Raw genomic sequence first — 18,859 nt, 5'->3', positions numbered from 1 at the left:
GGCCATTAGTTCATTTACTTATTTTTGTGTAGGTAATATGTTGTTAAATATGTTAAAACTGTTATTCACGTGCCTTAATGCACAACCAGATATTCGAATATGTTCGAATATATGTGTTTTTTTAAAAGGGAATATTCGAACTTCATTTTTGAGCAATTTTGACAGCCCTACATTGTACAGTTTCTATTTCTCGGTAACTTAAAAAAAATCTAAGCAAAAAAAAAGTCAACCTCGACGGATCAACGCATTCCATCGCAATCGTGTGAGCCGGTAGTAAACAGGGTCTAAAACATGTCAAAACCTTGCCAGGGTTTCAAAGAGGGGCGTGAGATTCTTAGAGGCCCTATATAAGCCAAGGATCAGGCACCAGGACTGTCAGTAGCAAGGTCGGCCAGCTCCTGGGAAACACGCAAAGAAGAGGCCCTTCTCTCTGTGGTGGAACTACTATCTAGCAAGCAACACAAAAGGCCCGGGAACAGTCAGAAACATGAGAGGCTCCTCACACTCCCAGAAGTCCCTATCGGTGAGCAACTCCAGCAGTGTGCGGGTGCAAAGTCCATCTCCTTCCCGCTGTAAGGGATCCTCCTACAGCCGCGGTCGTAATGGGTACCATGGTGGTGTGTCTGCTGTTGAGGTTGGCACAGAGATCCACCAGCAGCATGCAAACGAGAAGGAGGAAATGCATGAAGTGAATGTTCGCTTTGCCGGTTACATTGGGAAGGTGCAGGCCCTGGAACTGAGGAATGCCCAGCTGCAGGCAGAGCTGAACGCACTGCAGGGCCGCTTCAAGGGAGGCCCTGGTGGGCTCGGAGAAGAGTATGAGATCAAGTTCAAGGAGATGAGGGATCTGATCGAGGCCCTGACTGCACAAAAGGGCGCAGCTGACATTGAGAGGGGTTACATCGAGGAGGAGATAGACGTGTGGAGGCTCAAACTGGAGGAGGAGATGGCCCTCAAAGGTAAGCTGAGATGGATGAGTTAGAACTAGAACCTTGCTGGTTTATTAATCAGTGTTATAGCAAATAGGTCATACCCATCAATACTGTTACCTAGCACCATTCAACATATACTTTGGTCTTTGGCTGCTACAACTAGAAAACAATGAAGCAATAGTTCAAGTGATATTACGAGGTGGTAAGCCAAGAGCAACTAAGATGTGAGGTCTTATAGCTCTTCTAATGTCTAGAGTTGCCAACTCTACAACAATGCAGTGCAATGCTGACTATCTCTTACCCAATCTGTAATTCCAGAGGAGGCAGAGATGATCCTGCTAGAGTTCCGTCAGGATGTGGATAATGCCACGCTGCAGAAAGCCGACCTGGAGAGGTGTGTGGAACAGCTGCTGGCCGAGATTGAGTTCTTGAAGAAGCTGCATGATGAAGAGGTTGCTCTTCTCATGAAGCAGATTGAGGATTCCAAGGTCACTGTGGAGCTGGACTCAGACCGGCCTGACCTGGCTGCCTACCTGCGCAACATGCGTGCTGAGATTGAGGCCGTGGCTGCTCGCAATGTCCAGGAGGCAGAGAAGTGGTACAAGGGCAAATTCGACACACTGAAACAAACAGCCGGCAAACATGAGGACCAGATGAAGACCATGAAGGACGAGATCACCACCTTCCACAGTCAGGTGACTGAACTGCAGAATCAGATTGATGGCCTGAGAGCCAGTAATTCTGCTCTGGAAGCGCAGCTGGAAGGCATGGAGGCAGCTCACCAAGACAAGGTGGCAGGACTGGAGGACATCATTGATCAACTGGAGAACCAGCTCTGTGAGACCAAGATGGAGATGAGCAAATACATGCAGGACTACCAAGAGCTGCTACACATCAAGCTGAAGCTCGATGCTGAGATCGCCACCTACAGGAAACTGCTGGAAAGCGAGGAGAAGAGACTGGGAATCTCTACAGAAGGTAAGGCACCCATACTTAACTACATCCAACATTACTGTTTGGCACAGAAGCTTTTTTGAGTTCCATGCTTACCGTCTGTATCTTAGGATCTTACCATTTTCCCACTCCAATATATAATGCACACATATTTTTGATGACCTGAACTGAGTTAGAGCTTCAAACCAGAACTCCTCTGGAAAAGCTATTTTGAATGGCCACAGAACCAATTTACTCTTTTGGTCACCTATATTCAAAGTGAATTGAGCAGAGGACAGTCTTTCCCATTACCACTTCTGTTGTGCTCCAGACATGATTAGAATCAGCAAAGCATGAAATAATAATGTTACCGTGCTTATTGCCTCCACAGGCGAGAGCCACCCAGCCATCCAGGAATCTGCCTAAGGACCTCCACCCCTCCCAGGACACTCCATGCCTGTCTGTCATTCCCAGAGACCCAACACTGCACTGCACCCTCGTCCTGCTATGCCCTGGCTAACTTGCCCGTCTGGGGAACCCACATTCCTTACGCCATTTTGAGTAACAGCTAAGATGAGTTTGATGTGAAGGTGTTCCCAGGTGCTACTTAAAATAAAGCTGGACTTGAGTTCACTCTTACAGTTTCTACAGTGTTTTCGTGCTTGGGTGTATGTGTGTGATTTGGGTTTCGCAGGACAAACAGGACATTATACCAGGGTGCTGATTTAGTGCATCTGCAGCCACTTCCACATATTTCAAATGAACTTCTAAACACACCACAGTCAACATGTCCTTCTGCAACCATGTCTAAACTGGAATTGCATACAATTATTGGTATTGCACAGTACAACTGGCTGGAACTGTACAGCAAACACAAACTCAAAGGAAAGATAAAACCATGCCTATTATTGTTAAAATATCTGAAAAGCTCTCCACTCAGTTGCTAGCGTACCAACTGATACCACCTCACTGGTCACATAACATGTGGACAAAATGTGTGCGGGAGCAATTACAGAAAATACCTGTATTTAAAATTTCTGAACCAATCAAAATTCCTCCTGAAAGCAGACCTTGAAGGAGGTTGGAATGTCTTTGGCTAAACATACAGGGAAATGCAGAGGATAAGGGTAGGTTTTAAAGGAAAAGCTCTCCGGCCTAGCTTGCAAAACACACAGCATTAAAAAAGGCAAAGGTATGGATGTTCTCTCTAGTAAAGAACAACCAACCCAAGAGGGCACACACACTTATGCTCGCCTACAGAGCGATTGCTGGTTCTGCTCCCATCTACTTAAAAGCTCTTGTAAGGGCAAATGTTGCCCCCAGGATGCTGCGCTCGTCTAATGATGAGCGTCGTTTAGCACTGCCGGCTGTGTACGGCAATCTAGGCTATGCTCATTTGTAGCTCCACGTTGGTGGAACGAGCTACCTAGCACTACCAGAGCAGGGGCGTCCCTCTCTACCTTTAAGAAGCTCTTGAAGACCCAACTCTTCAGAGAGCACCTCCCTTCCTAACTTGCACTTCTACTAGTACTTAACTTGCACTTACGGTGCAAACCCATGACAGCGACGCGATACTCTTCCATCGCTTTGAGTGGGCGTGTTGTAGCGTGTGGAAATAGCATGACATGGCATGGACTAGTGAGCTAGTTAGCAATCTGATTGGCTGCTGCCGGGAAAAATCGCTTCTCATTTGCATAGGATTCAACTTAGTAATCTAAGTAATGTAGAACAGAGGACCAATTGGAGCTGTCATGGACAGAAAGTTCCGGCTTGCCAGAAGTTCCGGATGACGCAACGGATGACGTTACAATCAGCTGTTTTTCGCTTTTTCACGTGAATGATATAGCTAGAATCTTCATATCTAGGTGCTACTGCTAACTAGAGGTGGGGACTTGCTACGTGCCTTCTCAACTTGTAAAACAGCAATTAAATATCACAGCGGTTATTTTGAGATACTTTGTGATGCCGTTTCAACTTGTAATACAGCAATTAAATATCACCGCGGTTGTTTTGAGATACTTTGTGATGTTTCTTATTAGCCCGGCAGTACAAATGCATATGAAAAGCAATTGAAGTAATGCTAAACAATGTTCACAATACCATTTTTTTCTGATTAGATAGATACAATTTTCATGAAATACCGACGTGGTTCTTAAAGGTTGTTGTGAACAGAAAGCTAAATTGTTATTACTTCTGGAAGATCCAGAGCAGAGACGGTTAAAGCTAGCTGTATTTGAACATTGTTTAGCACTACTTCAATTACTTTTCATATGCATTTGTACTGCTCGGTTAATAAGAAACATCACAAAGTATCTCAAAACAACCGCGGTGATATTTAATTGCTGTATTACAAGTTGAGAAGGCACGTAGCAATTCCCCACCTTTAGTTAGCAGTAGCACCTAGCTATACCTGAGTGCCAAGAGTGCAGCTAACTGATGGCATACAAAATTAAGTTCCAGACATCCAAAGCTAGCTTTAAATAAATAGAATTGGTGATATTAAATTATTTGATCATGTTTATCGTATTTATCGCCGTAATTCCATAGTAATGTTCGGTGTGCCATGAAGATTATACATCATTCACGTAAAAAAGCAAAAAACAGCTGATCATAACGTCATCCGTTGCGTCATCCGGAACTTCTGGCAGGGCGGAACTTTCTGTCCATGACAGAGCCGTACACACCTTTTCTTGACGTCAGACATCTCCTGTGCCAGGAAGTGCATGTCCTTCCTGATCTCTCTCAGAGCGCCCTTGAACTCTTTCTTGTACTTGTGGTTCAAACGCTCCTGCTCACGCTGCTCCTTGGTGTTGCCTCGCTTTTTGCCATAGTCCAGCCTACACGTGAGAGGAAGACATGGACAGTGGGATGGGGAACACAGAACATTCTGAAATTCATTTGGAGTTGGATTTCAATTTAAAATAAGCAGCAATGTCTGTGTTTCATGACATACACAAATGATGTCCGACTTACACTTGAACAATTTTGAGCGTAAGAAGTTTGAGAGGAATGGGCTTCTTCTTGTCAAAAACAAGGGGCAGCTGCTGTGCAGGAGTCTCTGGTAGAGCCTCCAGAACCTCCCTGTGAAGCTCCTGCAGAGGAGGCAAGTGGATAGGAGGTTATAGGAGGTTATAGTGCATTCCTCCACAGTGCTATTTTATAGTGCATTCCTCCTCCAGTTTGGTATAAAGGAGAGTTGGTTGCCTTTTCCGAAACCAAGCCTTCTGTACTTTTGTTGGCTCTTGCAGAATTTCGGCTAATGTCTGGTGACATTGGAGGTGCTAATTGTTGTGTATTTGCACTTGCACAACATACATTAAATAAACACCAGAGTAAAGTTAACAATGCCTTTACACGTTACAAGCATGAACCTTCTGCTCTAGTTCAGTGCGCCACTCAGTACTACATCAATGGTATCACATAACAGAAAAGTAGTTCCTATAACTTTAACTAAAAGTAGTTCCCATAATAGATATTTATGTGAACATAACATTTCCTCCTTTGCAGCATTGATGTCCATCTCATAGCATATAGGCCTAACGGTGCAAACCCATGACAGCGTAACGATACGCTTCCAATGCTTTGAGTGGGCGTGGTGTTAATCGCTCCTCATTTGCATAGGATTAAACTTTTTCCAACTTTTTTCGCTCGCTTCGGCCAAAATGGTGGTCTACGTCACAACGGATTGCCTCCTGTTGAAATGCATGGGATTTAGAATTCCAACGCTACGCTGTCATGGGTTTGCACTAGGGCTGCAACTAACGATTATTTTAGTAATCGATTAATCTATCGACTATTTTTTCGATTAATCGACTAATCTAATGATTATTTCCCATAGCAAATTAAAATAACGACTCAAAATGTTGGAGTAACAAATGTAATCATCATAATACATAAATTAAATAGTAATACAAATTAAAGTGCAAATATGCATTTAAAACTAAAGAGAAAGTGCAAATAAAGTTTTAAAAGTAACTCAAATTAGCAATCAAGCCTCTGCAAGTGCAAAATAACGCAAGAATAACTGGGCTGCAAGTGACATTCAAATTCAACTTATGAAATATATTTTTTTCCCACAATCTTTTGTTTGAAGAATGCTAAGTGGAGGAGGTTAACTATTCAGAACAAACGAAAATACAGGCTACTCTGATAATTCACTGATTTACTACATTGCACTTAACATAACTAAAATAGCGTTAGCAAGCATCCTCCATGAGACGTTCTGTTTTCCAATATGTAAGCTTAGTTAAACCTTACTATAAGTTATAGATATATCATATATGTCTATGGTAATTTCTGCTAGACACTCACTGTTCTTGTGCTCCCACAGCTCATTCTCTTTGAAATACTGGAATAGTGCTTCTTTAACTACTAATAATTGACCATCATTGAGAAAAATGACAACTTTTCTGTTAGCCATATCTCATATGCAGCAGCTACTAAAGCTAGCTTTGTGTATTGTTTCCATGGTAACATGAGCAGTCTCAGAATAATTCGCTTTTCTGTCGGCCATTTCTGATATGCAGCACATGAAGGTACGAGAACGGAGGGCAAAGAAAACGGTGCATGATTTGTATGCTAGGCTATTTGCAGATTATGTTCAATTTTTCTCAATGATGGTCAATTATTATTAGTTAAAGATGCACTATTTCGCACTTCCTATAGTGCATTGCAATGCCGAATGAAAATTACCGGTAGCTCTGCTAGCGTCTGCCAAAAAAAATAAATAAATAAATAAATTAAAAAATATATATATTTTTATTTTTTATATATTTTATGAAGCGTCGACAATAAAAATCATCGTCGACAATTTTTCACAATCGACATCGTCGATTTCGTCGACTAATCGTTGCAGCTCTAGTTTGCACTAGGGATGGGCATAATTAATCGACGATCGATTAATTGATCATTAAGAATTTCCTCTATGAAATTATTTTTTCATCGATTAAAACGAATGCATGTTCTGTTGCGTAGTGTGCGTGTAATTTATTTATTTTAGGGCTGTCAAAGTTAACGCGTTATTCTATGAGATTATTTTGGCCGAGACTAATGCAATAAAATATTTGAATGCAACTTTGTTTACTTCCGGTGCGCGTTGACCCATGGCACGAAACCGCCGCGTGTCTGCAGTCAGTTAGATAGAAGAGACCGAGACGGTAGTTGAAGATGGAGAGAGCTGAGGGATTGTTGGGCGGAAAGTTTCTGTTTAAGAGGCAAAATGACAGAACAATCGACAAAACTAAAGTTGTATGTAGCATTTGTCAAGCTGAATGTAGCTATCACAGAAGCAGCTCGTCTTTAAGTTATCACCCTAATGCAAAGCACCCGACAGAAAGCAGTCCCAGGTTAGCTGGTCGCCAACGCACACTCCACGACTTCTCTAGGAAATGAACTAGACCAGTCCGTGAAAAGGTTACCAACGCTGTAGCAGTTTAGGTTGCCGGTGACTGTCGGCCCATCAACATAGTTGAAGACGGTGGGCTGACTGAGGTGATTCGAATTGCTTCAGGGGACAATTCTTACGATTTACCGTCGAGGGGCACCATTGTGTCTCGCATACATTCCTTGTATGACGGCGAGAGAGCACGAAAAAAATACAATTAAACAGTGTCTAAAATACACGGTCTGAAGTGATTACTCGTTAATTTATAAGATTTAGTCTTTAGAATAAAACAAACTTTTAATCACGATGAATCTAGATGAATGAATTTCAAAATGTGAGATTAATTAGTTAGAGAGAAAAAAAAAGTTGTGTTTATGAGCACCGGCTTCTAGCTGTCGGCTCCGCTGCTTAAGAGTACAGCAGTGCATATTTTCAAGTGTAACCATTGAACGGATCCCGTTTAACTGCCACAAGAGTTGTCCATCTTGTAAGTTTAACTGCCACAAGAGTTGTTCATCTTGTAATAAAGATCTCAATGAGGAAACACGCTGTGTTTTTTCTATTTTCACTGCATTTTAATATAGCCTATAAATAGTGAATTTTAATATAAAAATATTAATGATTAATCGAAAATCGATCGTTAATTCTCCCGACGATCGATTAAGACAATTTAATCGAATGCCCATCCCTAGTTTGCACCGTAACAGAAAAATCATATCCATATCTATACAGTGGTGGAATGTAACGAAGTATTTTTACTTCGTTACTTTACTTAAGTACATTTGTACGTATCTGTACTTTACTTAAGTAAAAATAATAGTGCATACTTTTTACTTTTACTCCATTACATTTTTTTGCTATTATCTATACTTTTACTCCGCTACATTTCTACAATATGTGCTGTTACTCGTTACATTTTATGAACATAGTTTCGCCAAAATGTTGCCTACACAAAACTATGGATTGCGTTGCTGTTTTGGAAGTTTAAACCAATCAGGTGGCTCTATCAACTCCAATGCTATCAGAGTGCGCGTTTGGCAGCAGCACTAGCGGTAGCTTTGCCTGTTATAGTTGAACATTCAGCCTGATTACTGCCTATTCAACATGGATCCAGAGTCGGCCTGAACTGAGCCCTCTGATATGAGCCACCCTTGGCCCTATTTAAAAGATATGTTCGAGTTCAAAGGCCCCAAGAATGACTCCTGGAGGTTTCAATGCCTTTCCTGTCTCCCTCAAAAAAAGGAGTTGCTAGCCTTCAATAATTCGCCCTCAAATTTAAAGTAGCATATCGAGGTAAGCAGAGTGATTGCTATGCTAAGTTAATGTCCCTGACTATTGAATATTGATAAATGTATTTAATTCGTTTACTGACATGATATTATAATGTTATCTAGCGAAATGCATGTTGACATACAGCAATAGCATCAAAAAAACATGATTGGACCTTCATTATATATTTAACGTAGTGGTAAGATAAAGCTGGTAGGTTAGGTATGTCAAGCTAGCGTGCCTTGTTCTGTCCATTTGTTTTTCATGTTCCATGTTTCCCTGCTTTACACCTTTACAATTAATTAAAAGATTTAAAGATATCACATGGTGTCTTTATTGGTTTGTCTTAATGGTATTAACTTTGCAAATAATCCCTGGTAGATAACTTGTCATCCGCAGAATTGTAAGATATAGTGTGAACAGTATTACAGATGGTAGGCACAATAAGTACACCAACCTTTCCAATTAACAAATGTTGTTGCTTGTACTAGTAGTGACATCTGTAGAGGCATTTATTACCAGTAGCTATTTCTTTATCAAAATGGCACAGCCTAGACATTGAGAGACAACCCATTGCGTGAGTACTTTTACTTTTAATACTTAAAGTAAATTTAAAAGTAAGTACTTTTTACTTTTACTTAAGTAGGATTGTTGATGTAGTACTTTTACTTTTACTTTTATCTTCCTGGGTACTTGTACTTTTACTTAAGTACTAAACTGCAGTACTTCCTCCACCACTGTATCTATATAATGGAAACCTCATATCCATTACTGCCAATTAAACACTGCCAATGTTACACATACATCTTAACATGTGTTGAACACTTAAAACACTAAGCTAACACACAAACATTAAACATTAAACATTAAACATGAGACATTGACAATGCATGGCTCTTTTTTTTTTTTTATAATTCCAGCCTTTGAGGACGGTGAGCTCTTTCAGGATAGCGTCTCTCTTGAGGCTATGGGTCCTGAACAGGAACCTCGGGGCCATTCGCATTGACAAGTGTGTCAGGTTTGTTGTTGCCATCATCAGGAGGAGTCTCTGAATCCGGGAACATGAATTCATCCGAATCCTCAGGAACAGGAGTGTCATCCTCTGTGTTTTTGTTGGTCGCATGGTGAGTTGTTGCATCCAGCAATTGATCAACATGGCGTCGTCAGATGACCCCACGTCCGATCTTCACGGTGTATGTCAGAGGCCCTGTCTTGGACAGGATCTCACCACGCTGCCATTTCTGCTTGGACTGTCGGTAATCCCTTGCCAACACTTGTTGTCCAATTACAACGTTTCTGACATGTAGTGGTCCAGCTTTGATGGACTGTCAGCGTCACATCTCTGCGTAGGTCAAGTTTCAGCAAATCTAGACGTGACCTCAGTCGCCTTCCCATGAACCATACAGCTGGAGCTTGACCTGTTTTAGCATGGTCAGTGTTTCTGTACGCATGTAGGAACTTTGCCATCTTCTCAGGCAGTGACACCTGAGTATTGCCCATTGTTTTCATTGACTGCTTAAACGACTGGACAAAGCGCTCAGCAAGCCCGTTAGTAGCAGGATGGTAAGGTACAGTGGTGGTATGTTTGATACCATTTTACCGGACCAATGACTGGAACTCTTCTGATGTGAATTGACCATTGTCACTGACGAGTCGCTCAGGCAATCCTGTTCTTGCAAAGAGTGTGCGGAGAACTTCTACTGTTTTTGTGGATGTGGCATTTTTCACTATGAAGACTTCTGACCACTTTGAATACGCATCAACGACAACAAGAAACATACGGTCCAGGAAAGGCCCTGCATAGTCTACATCAGTGTTTCTCAAACTTTTTCAGGCCAAGGACCACTTAGCCAATAAAAAAAAACTCGCGGACCATCTAACTAAATAGTATATCCCCGGAACAACAGGCCTCCTACCCAGACCTGGCACCAGACAATTGTTAGCGGCACATGATTTTCGCGGGTGGGCACTCCTTTTTTTATCGGTAGGCTAGTTATAGATATGACAATGCGCTAGGCAAAGAATCTGGAACCCTGCTCCATGCGTGACTTGGTTAAGTTACAAACTATAGTTCGCTCACAGCCTCATTCTCCCATCACACACTCAGACACGCCAATGTATCACTAAACACCAATAAACACAACGATGCGCATACCGACCACGCGAACGCAGTAATTCACTACCAAGCAGCGGGAGAAAAAAAATGCTGTTTGAATGCAGCTCCGCAGCGGGAGTGACCCTTCTCCTTGTCTATGTCAGAGGCATTCTCATTTAATTTTCTTTTCATTGTGCCTGTCTTAAGCCACCGATCCATGACCTTCTTAATAGATTAGGCTACTCTTTAATAGATTAGGCTTCTACTGACTGTGTTCTCTTCGTTCTGAGTTGCATGTTAGAAATGTCGCAATAATTTACTTGTGGCCGTCGCGGACCACTACGGGGCACTTGCGGACCACCAGTGGTCCGCGGACCACACTTTGAGAACGACTGGTCTACATGGATCCTTTGCCATGGAGCAGTTGGCCACTCCCGGCTGTGGACAGGGGCAAGTGGAGGCTGCTTTTGTTTCAGCTGACATCCAGAGCATGTCTTGGCTAAATCTTCAATCTGGTGATCAATGCCTGGCCGCCATATGTAGCTCCTGGAAAGGCTCTTCATCTTTACAACACCCATATGTCCTTCATGAAGTGCTTCAGGGACTCTGGAGCGCAGCTTGGGTGGCACTATGGCTCTGGTGCCCCACATGATGCACCCATGACACACAGATAGCTGCTCACCTCGACTGAAGTATTCAGGTAAGCCCACTGTGTTTTTGGCAGGCCACCCCTTCATCGTTAGCTCAAGGACCTTTGCTATAGTTGGATTTCTGCTTGTCTCGTTTGATCTGTGCACTGGTAACAGGTAAGTTCTCCATATGGGTCAAATGAAACATCTCGGCTGGATCTGAAGATGTATCGTCCTCTGGTTCACATGGCAAGCGCGAGAGTCCATCAGCATTTCCATGCTGTGTCGTTCCCTTGTACTCTATCACATAGTCATGTCCACATAAGAACAATGACCATCTTTGTAAGCGTGCAGCAGTCATAACCGGAATGGATTTCCTTGGGTTAAAAATGCCCACTAGGGGTTGGTGATCTGTAATCAAGGTGAAGCATTTCCCATACAAATATTGGTTGAATTTCTTCACATCCCATACAAGGCTCAATCCCTCTCTATCAATTTGTGCATAATTCTTTTCGGCAGCACTTAAAGACCTAGAGGCAAGGCTATAGAACTGTTACGACCCTGGCGGATCTAGGCCCCGCCCCATGATATTTGCATGCCTGTTCTGTCTCCTCAGCAGGAAATGGGGAGCAGGTGTACAACAGGTGTACCCCATGATTGGATGGCTACAAAAGCCTTGATCCGATGGCAGTCGGGAGAGCGTTGGATTGGTCGTTGGTGTTTGAATAGAGATTGGTTTTGGATTGTCGTTGGTTTTGGAGTGTCGTTGGTTTTGGATTATCGTCGTCGTTTGTTTATATTACCATTTAGCTGACTTTACATTACATCTTTTGTTTCTCTCCACAACCCTGACATTCACCACACGTTTTCCTATAATTATTAGATAAATATATACTTGTAACCCTTAATAAATAACTTATTATTATTATATCATAAATTCTGCGTGGCCTCCCCTTTATGTTTCGTGCCCGTGAGCTGGGTTCGTTACAGAACGTTCTGAGCCGTCTGGCATTTTGTGGGAGAGGACAGCACCGATGCCATATGGCAATGCATCGCATGCCTAGCGAAGAGGTAAGTCTGGGTTGTAGTGAGTCAAGACCTTTTCTGACGTTATCAGTTCTTTTGCTGTCTTGAATGCCAGGTCACAGTGTTTAGTCCAATTCCAGGTTGCCTTCGCTTGCAGGAGGTTGTTCAATGGATGGAGTACTGTCGCTATATTTGGCAGGAATTTATGATAATAATTTATCAGACCCAATAAGGAACGAACCTGGGTGACGTTACAGGGCTTAGGTGCTTTCAGAACAGCGTCAATTTTGTCCTGTGATTTGTGGAGGCCCTCTCTATCTATTCTGTGTCCACAGTACTCAATGGAGTCTTTGAAAAACTCACATTTGTCCTTATTGGCTCTGAGTCCACATTCAACTAGTCTTGTTAGGACCATGGACGGATTAAGAAACCACGGGCCCCTGGGCCTTGACATGTTGAAGGGCCCCCCCCCCCCACCCTCCGCGGAAAAAAATGTGTGCGCCCGCAAAACACGCACGCACGCACACGCACACACAAACACAACCAATGTGTTGGATTTTACGGTCGAACTACATAGATACTTTGGCTATTGTACTGTAACAGGTAAAAGTTTACTCCGTAACATCCACCTTCGGTGAGGTGTGCACTGCCCTGCTATTGTTTCTGACATTACATGTGACAGGGCAACAGCCGAGTGATTCTTTTCCAAATTGAAACTGATTAAGACCTACCTGAGGGACAGCATGGGGCAGGAGAGGCTGAATGGGCTGGCTATCCTGTCCACTGAAAAATCAAATCATGCATCACCACTTTTATGTTTGAAAGGCGTCGTTCGGCAGGTGTAGCCTACTGTGCCTGCTTGTAGGTCTTGACTTTCAGATTCTGCGCCTAAACTAGCTATATCGTATCGTCTCATCACATGATCAAATAGAGACTTGACATTGGACAACAAGATACATATTACCCAGCAATCATCATTGCATATCTGTATATGACAAAAATAACAAAGAAAATAAGAAATTATTCATTTAATTGAATCGGTTTTTTAATAGTTTCTATATCATTTTGTTATAGATTGCTACTGACGATTTCCCCCTAAAAATGATGAAAACCATGACAGAGACAGGTTTGCCATTTTGAGGGGATAAATAGCATAAGGTATCCTCAGTGGTCCCAAAAAAGTCATGCTTGATCACTGTCGCATTAAACTAGCTTTTTCTAGCACAGCACAGGTACACTCAATTAAAGCCATTAGCAAATGAATAAAATACACCTTTTTCAACCACAAATAAGAGATACATAACAGCGACTTCACACAGAGGCTCTAGCCCAGGGGCCCCCTGAGCTCATGGGCCCCTGGGCCTGGGCCCGGTAGGCCCGTTCGTTAATCCATCCCTGGTTAGGACTGCTTCCAGATTAGCAAGATGAGAGCTTTCGTCATGGCCTGTCACAATAATATCATCTAAGTAGCACTGTGTGCCGGGAATGCCCTGGAGAACCTGATCAATAGCACGCTGCCACACTGCAGGGGCAGACACAATGCCAAAAACTAGCCTATTGTACCGAAAAAGACCTTTGAGAGTATTGATATACTTCTTCGATGCATCATCCATTTCCAAGTCATTCTTTGAACATTTTTGCCCACCAGCTAAAGATGCAAAAATGTCTTCTATGCGTGGCAACGGATATTGGTCTGCATGTAAAACTGGGTTGACAGTAAGTTTGAAGTCACTGCATAGCCGTATTGCACCATTTTTCTTGACTACGGGTACAATTGGTGTTGCCCAGTCCGACCATTCAACTTTCGTCAGAATGCCTTGGTCTTATAGGGGACAGGAAGTGCTTTCATGAACTTGGGCGATGCATGTTCATCCACTCGTGTGCTTTAATTTGTTTGAGGGTTCCAATGCCCTCTTGGAACACTGGCGCTGCCTGTGGTAATAGCAGGTTCAACTTTTCCTGTGTAGCTACACTGCTTTCATTCTGACTGACCTGCATTGCCTTAATGGACTGCCAGTTAAGCTGAATCATTTGCAGCCAATCACGTCCAAATAACAGTACTCTTCCACGTGGTAGCACATACAAATCCAGAATTTTCTTTTTGTTTTCATATTTCACCTTCACCTTGAGTTTTCCTAGTTGCGCCACTTTTTCTCCTGTATATGTTTTCAGTAACACTGGGGTGCGTTTCAGTTTCAGATTTGCAAATTTTCTTTGTAATCTTTCAATGATATCAGTGAAAGCGCAGACCCAGTATCAAGTTCCATTTTTAAGTTCTTCCCTTCAATCTCTGGGGTCAACCATATCATTTGTTTGTCACTGTCTGCTATGGAGTGGAGTTCTATGTATGCCAGACTTGTGTCAACATCATCCGATTTTGATCCACTTCATTCATTTCGTGTCATTCATTTCATTAACTCTTTTATCCTTTCTCCTATCTCTGTGCTTTTCCTCATTCTGTTTCATTTTACACATTCTCTGTATGTGTCCTTTTCGATTGCACAGTCTACAGTTCTTATCACGAAACCAACAGTCTGCTTGGTCATGAGAGCTTTTTCCACATCTAGAGCATGCAGCTCCTTTCAAAGTCAAAGTAGCTTTATTGTCAATTACTTCACATGTCTATATCAACAGGCACAACAGATAGGACAAGACATTTCCTAATACTAAGTAAACATAAACATTCACGTAGAGTGGTTATAAATACGTAATACAATCTTAAACGTAATACAAGTGATAAAAGTGCAGAGTCCTGAGTGATTTTTAGGGGAGGGGGGGGGGATTTCAGCTTCCTGTCAGACTGGAGGATATGGATATGGCTGGGGGGAGTGAGGGGAGAGAATTTAGCTTCCTGACAGCTTGGTGTATGAAGTACACTGGGTATTAAGTTGTGAATTTGTTGACATTACATTGATATGCAACTTTCTTTTGCAATTCTATGGCATCCCTTGACACAGTTTCCATTGCTAGGGCATTTTCCAATGCCTTTGCTAATGTCAAGTCTTTCTCGGTCAGGAGCCGTCTTTGTATGCCTTCATTATGCATGCCGCACACAAGCCTATCTCGGAGTGACTCATTCTTTTGCTGGTTTTGGTTATGAAATCTGAATCTCTCCGCACTGAAGAGGGGTTTTGGGATAAAGTGATCCTGTAGCAGTTTAGTTATGTTCTTAAACGATTTAGTGGCTGGCTTTTGTGGTGCTGTTAAACTTCTTAGCAGATGGTAGGTTTTAGCGCCCATTACAATTAGCAAAACTGTCATTTTCCTGTCATTTTCAATTCGGTTAACAAAGCAATATTGTTCCAGTCTCTCAATAGAATTGTCCCATTCCTCCACATTACTGTCAAAAGCATCCACACCTCCAATAACACCAACCATAATTTCGTTTTGATTTCAGTCTCTTTTCCTCTCTCTTAAGTTGTTTTTGTTACTCACGAGACCGTTGTTCCACCCGTTTCACTGTTGCAAGGGGGAGCTAGCTTGCTAGCATTCGACAAGGCACAAATTTGCAGACGGGAAATTTCCATTAAAGCTTCTGCACACGCAATGTCTTTCTTTAGAATCCTCGTCGCCAATTCTGTTGTGTATTTGCACTTGCACAACATACATTAAATAAACACCGGAGTAAAGTTAACGATGTCTTTACTGGATTTCTTTTAACACTTTACAAGCATGAACCTTCTGCTCTAGTTCACTGTATCAATGCGCCTCTCAGTATTACATCAATGGTATCACATGACAGAAAAGTAGTTCCTTATCGCAGTTCACTGCGATATAACACAATGGTACATGACGAATGTCATGGCTACAAATCGAAGCATTTATCTATTCACGCCTGAAAGGCCGCGAGATCTGTCAGCGCGCGCTCCTGGCCCCGCCTGCCAGGAGTACTATAATACCATTACGCGCGCCCAGATCTGCCTCTTTTGAAACTTCGCAAGACGGAGTGAACATCTCTGAGTATATCTCAAACGCTTACCACAGTCAAAAGAGTTTGTGTGCTTTCGCTCTCTACGGGTTGGTGAGTTATCGGGTTCCTTAACCCTCACTAGCTCAGGGCGCCACGAAATTCATTGGCTTAATTCATTGGCTTAATTTCATTCGAAAGTAGTTGCTGCTATCCTTGCTGCCTGGCTGGCTAAGTCTCTGACTAGCCTGCTGGCTTGCTAACAACGTGTTCGTTGCAGATAGTGTGCTTGTGTTTAACATTCTTCTCTACTTTCAGATTGATAAAGATGGCCAGACACTACCCCGACTGCGGTCACGTCCGTCCCAAGGGCGACCGCCACCGTCGGTGCGTGACCTGCCTAGGCAGGGACCACGCGGAGGGCGCCTTCTCAGGCGAAGCCCCTGTCTGTCCCATCTGTGCTAGCCTCCCGCTAGCTAAGGCTACCAGGCGCCTTGCGTTCTGGAAGCGCAAGGACGCCGAGGAGACTGCACTAGTTCCATCCGGGGCTGACGCCCCCGTAAGAATGAGTGCGTCTTCAGCCTTGGACTTGGTGAGCGTGAGCAGTCGCCTTGCGGCGGCAGCTCCGCTCCCGGGTCTCTCCCCGTCTCCGCCGCCTGTCAGCCCTGGGGCTGCGGGCAGCGAGGCGGAGGAGCTTCAACCAAGCGGTGTCCAGGCAATCCCCCACGAGGCGCTCGAGCTGGACATCAGCCTGGATGATGATAGTCTGCTAGACTTCTCCGATGGGCACAGCTCAATCGCGGAAGCAATGCAGACGAGCCATGACGTCAGGTTGCGGGTGGAGACACCTCCTACCTCGTCTCGGCTCCTGGGCCAGCAACTCCACGAGGTTGCGCTGACAGCAGCCAGCTGCCTCGGGCTCCCTCTCCCTCCCCCTCCCAGTGTGCGGTCCTCGCTGCTGGACGGGGAGTTCTATGCTGGCCCCGCCACGTCAGTTCCCTCCAGCATCCCCTTCTTTGAGGAGGTGCACGAGGAACTGCAGGCGACATGGGCGATACCCTACTCGGGCCGAGCCCCGGTGCCGGGGTTCGCGCCCTACATGCAGCTCCACATGGCTAAGGAGAGGGGCTACCTCTCCTTTCCTCAGGTGGAGGATGCAGTAGCGGGCTACCTCTCGCCCGCATCCCCCACGATGCGTCTCGGCCAGAAGCCTCTCCTGCCCACGCGGGTGAGCAGACACCAGGCTCAGCTGGCAGAGAAGTCCTACTTGGCTGCAGGGCAGGCTGCCTGCACGACCAATACGGCTGCATTGCTACAGCGCTACCAGGCAAAGCTCCTGACTGAGCTTGCCTTGTCGCTGGGGGAAGATCACCCGTCTGTGGCAGAACTCCGTCGCGCGACGGATCTGTCGCTCAGACTAACTCGGTGCACGGCACAGGCACTGGGGAGGGTGATGGGTGCCGCGGTGGCTACCCAGAGGTCTCTGTGGCTATCACTGGCTAAGCTGTCAGACAGAGAAAAAGCACCACTCCTCGACGCCCCGGTCTCTGTTCAGGGCGCCTTCGGGGAAGCAGTGGTCACAATGGCTGCCAAGTTCGAAGAACAGCAGAAGAGCAGAGAGGTATTCCAGGCTTGGATGCCTCGCTCTAGTGGCGCGGGTGAGACGTCCTCCTCAGGACACACCACACCCGCACCGGGCCGGAAGAGAAGCGGGTTCCGCTCGCCAGCGCCTCCAGCAAAGGTATCCACCGGGCGAGGCTGGCAGAGACAACCCTTCCGCCCTCCAGCGCAGCCTGCAGCACAACAACCAGCTGCGCGCCCTGCCCAGGGCGCAGCCCAGGCTCCGCGGCAGCACTCCGCTCGCCGCGGGCGAGGCAGAGGGAGACCTCAGGCTCCCTGACCGTGACAGTCAGCCACTCGTCACACAGGGGGGAGCGGTGGAGCCCACACCACCTCCAAAGAAATCAGCCCGTTGCTCACATGTGGAAATCATGTCCAGCACGGTAAGCAGGTTTTCACAAGCACCACAATCATATGTCCTAACTCCTGTCCCAGATGGCGCAGTGCCCAGGCATGCTTGTGCAACTCCCCCCGCGATGCACACAGTGCGATCGCACCCCCAATTTTTTTTCGAAAACATGAGGGGGCAGCCCCAGATCTCGTCCCCCTCCCTAGGCGGAGTGGGTGTAGATCTAGGCTTAGACCCATTGACCATGAGCGGGTTAGTCCCCGACAAATTCAACTCAGAGCACAACCTCCCCGGTTGTGCAGAAAGTTGGCGCGCATGCGCAGTGTCACCATGGGTGCTAAAGACGGTCTCAAAGGGTTACGTTCTGCAGTTCGCCCGTTCCCCTCCGCCTTTCAGCAGAGTAATACAGTCTGTAATACAGCGAGAACAGTCTCACTTCCTACGGGAAGAGATTATCTCCCTGCTCAGAAAAAATGCCATAAGCAGAGTTCCTTTCAAAGAAAGGAATGCAGACTTCTACAGCCGTTACTTCCTCGTACCCAAAAGAGACGGGAATTATCGGCCTATATTAGATCTACGTGTGTTAAACAAAGCACTCATGCCGCTGCGGTTCAGAATGTTGACCCCACGCAGGCTTGTGCAGTTTATAAGGCCAAACGATTGGTTTATCACGATAGACTTAAAAGACGCTTATTTCCACATTCCGATCCACCACA

The 18,859-nt window shown here is 44.7% G+C and overlaps 1 protein-coding gene across 1 annotated transcript; it reads left to right on the top strand.

Moving 5' to 3' along the window:
* Positions 1-480: 480 nt before the first annotated feature.
* On the top strand, positions 481-10,064 carry LOC105905633 (vimentin-like). Its single transcript, XM_042709443.1, has 3 exons — positions 481-959; positions 1,251-1,910; positions 9,563-10,064. Exons 1-3 carry the CDS (start codon positions 488-490, stop codon positions 9,643-9,645), a joined length of 1,215 nt encoding a protein of 404 aa, XP_042565377.1. The 5' UTR covers positions 481-487; the 3' UTR covers positions 9,646-10,064.
* The last annotated feature ends 8,795 nt before the right edge of the window (positions 10,065-18,859 follow it).

This window comes from Clupea harengus, chromosome 12 (genome assembly GCF_900700415.2).
Source record: "Clupea harengus chromosome 12, Ch_v2.0.2, whole genome shotgun sequence".
NCBI classification, from domain to species: Eukaryota; Metazoa; Chordata; class Actinopteri; order Clupeiformes; family Clupeidae; genus Clupea; species Clupea harengus.
This window is presented reverse-complemented; position numbering and strand designations above follow the sequence as displayed.

Excerpts from the sequence above, each read along its gene's own strand:
- LOC105905633 (XM_042709443.1), top strand. The coding sequence starts at position 488 with ATGAGAGGCTCCTCACACTCCCAGAAGTCCCTATCGGTGAGCAACTCC. Across the intron at positions 960-1,250 it reads GGAGGAGATGGCCCTCAAAG|AGGAGGCAGAGATGATCCTG; the intron begins GTAAGCTGAGAT and ends CTGTAATTCCAG. Across the intron at positions 1,911-9,562 it reads ACTGGGAATCTCTACAGAAG|TCTCTGAATCCGGGAACATG; the intron begins GTAAGGCACCCA and ends CATCAGGAGGAG.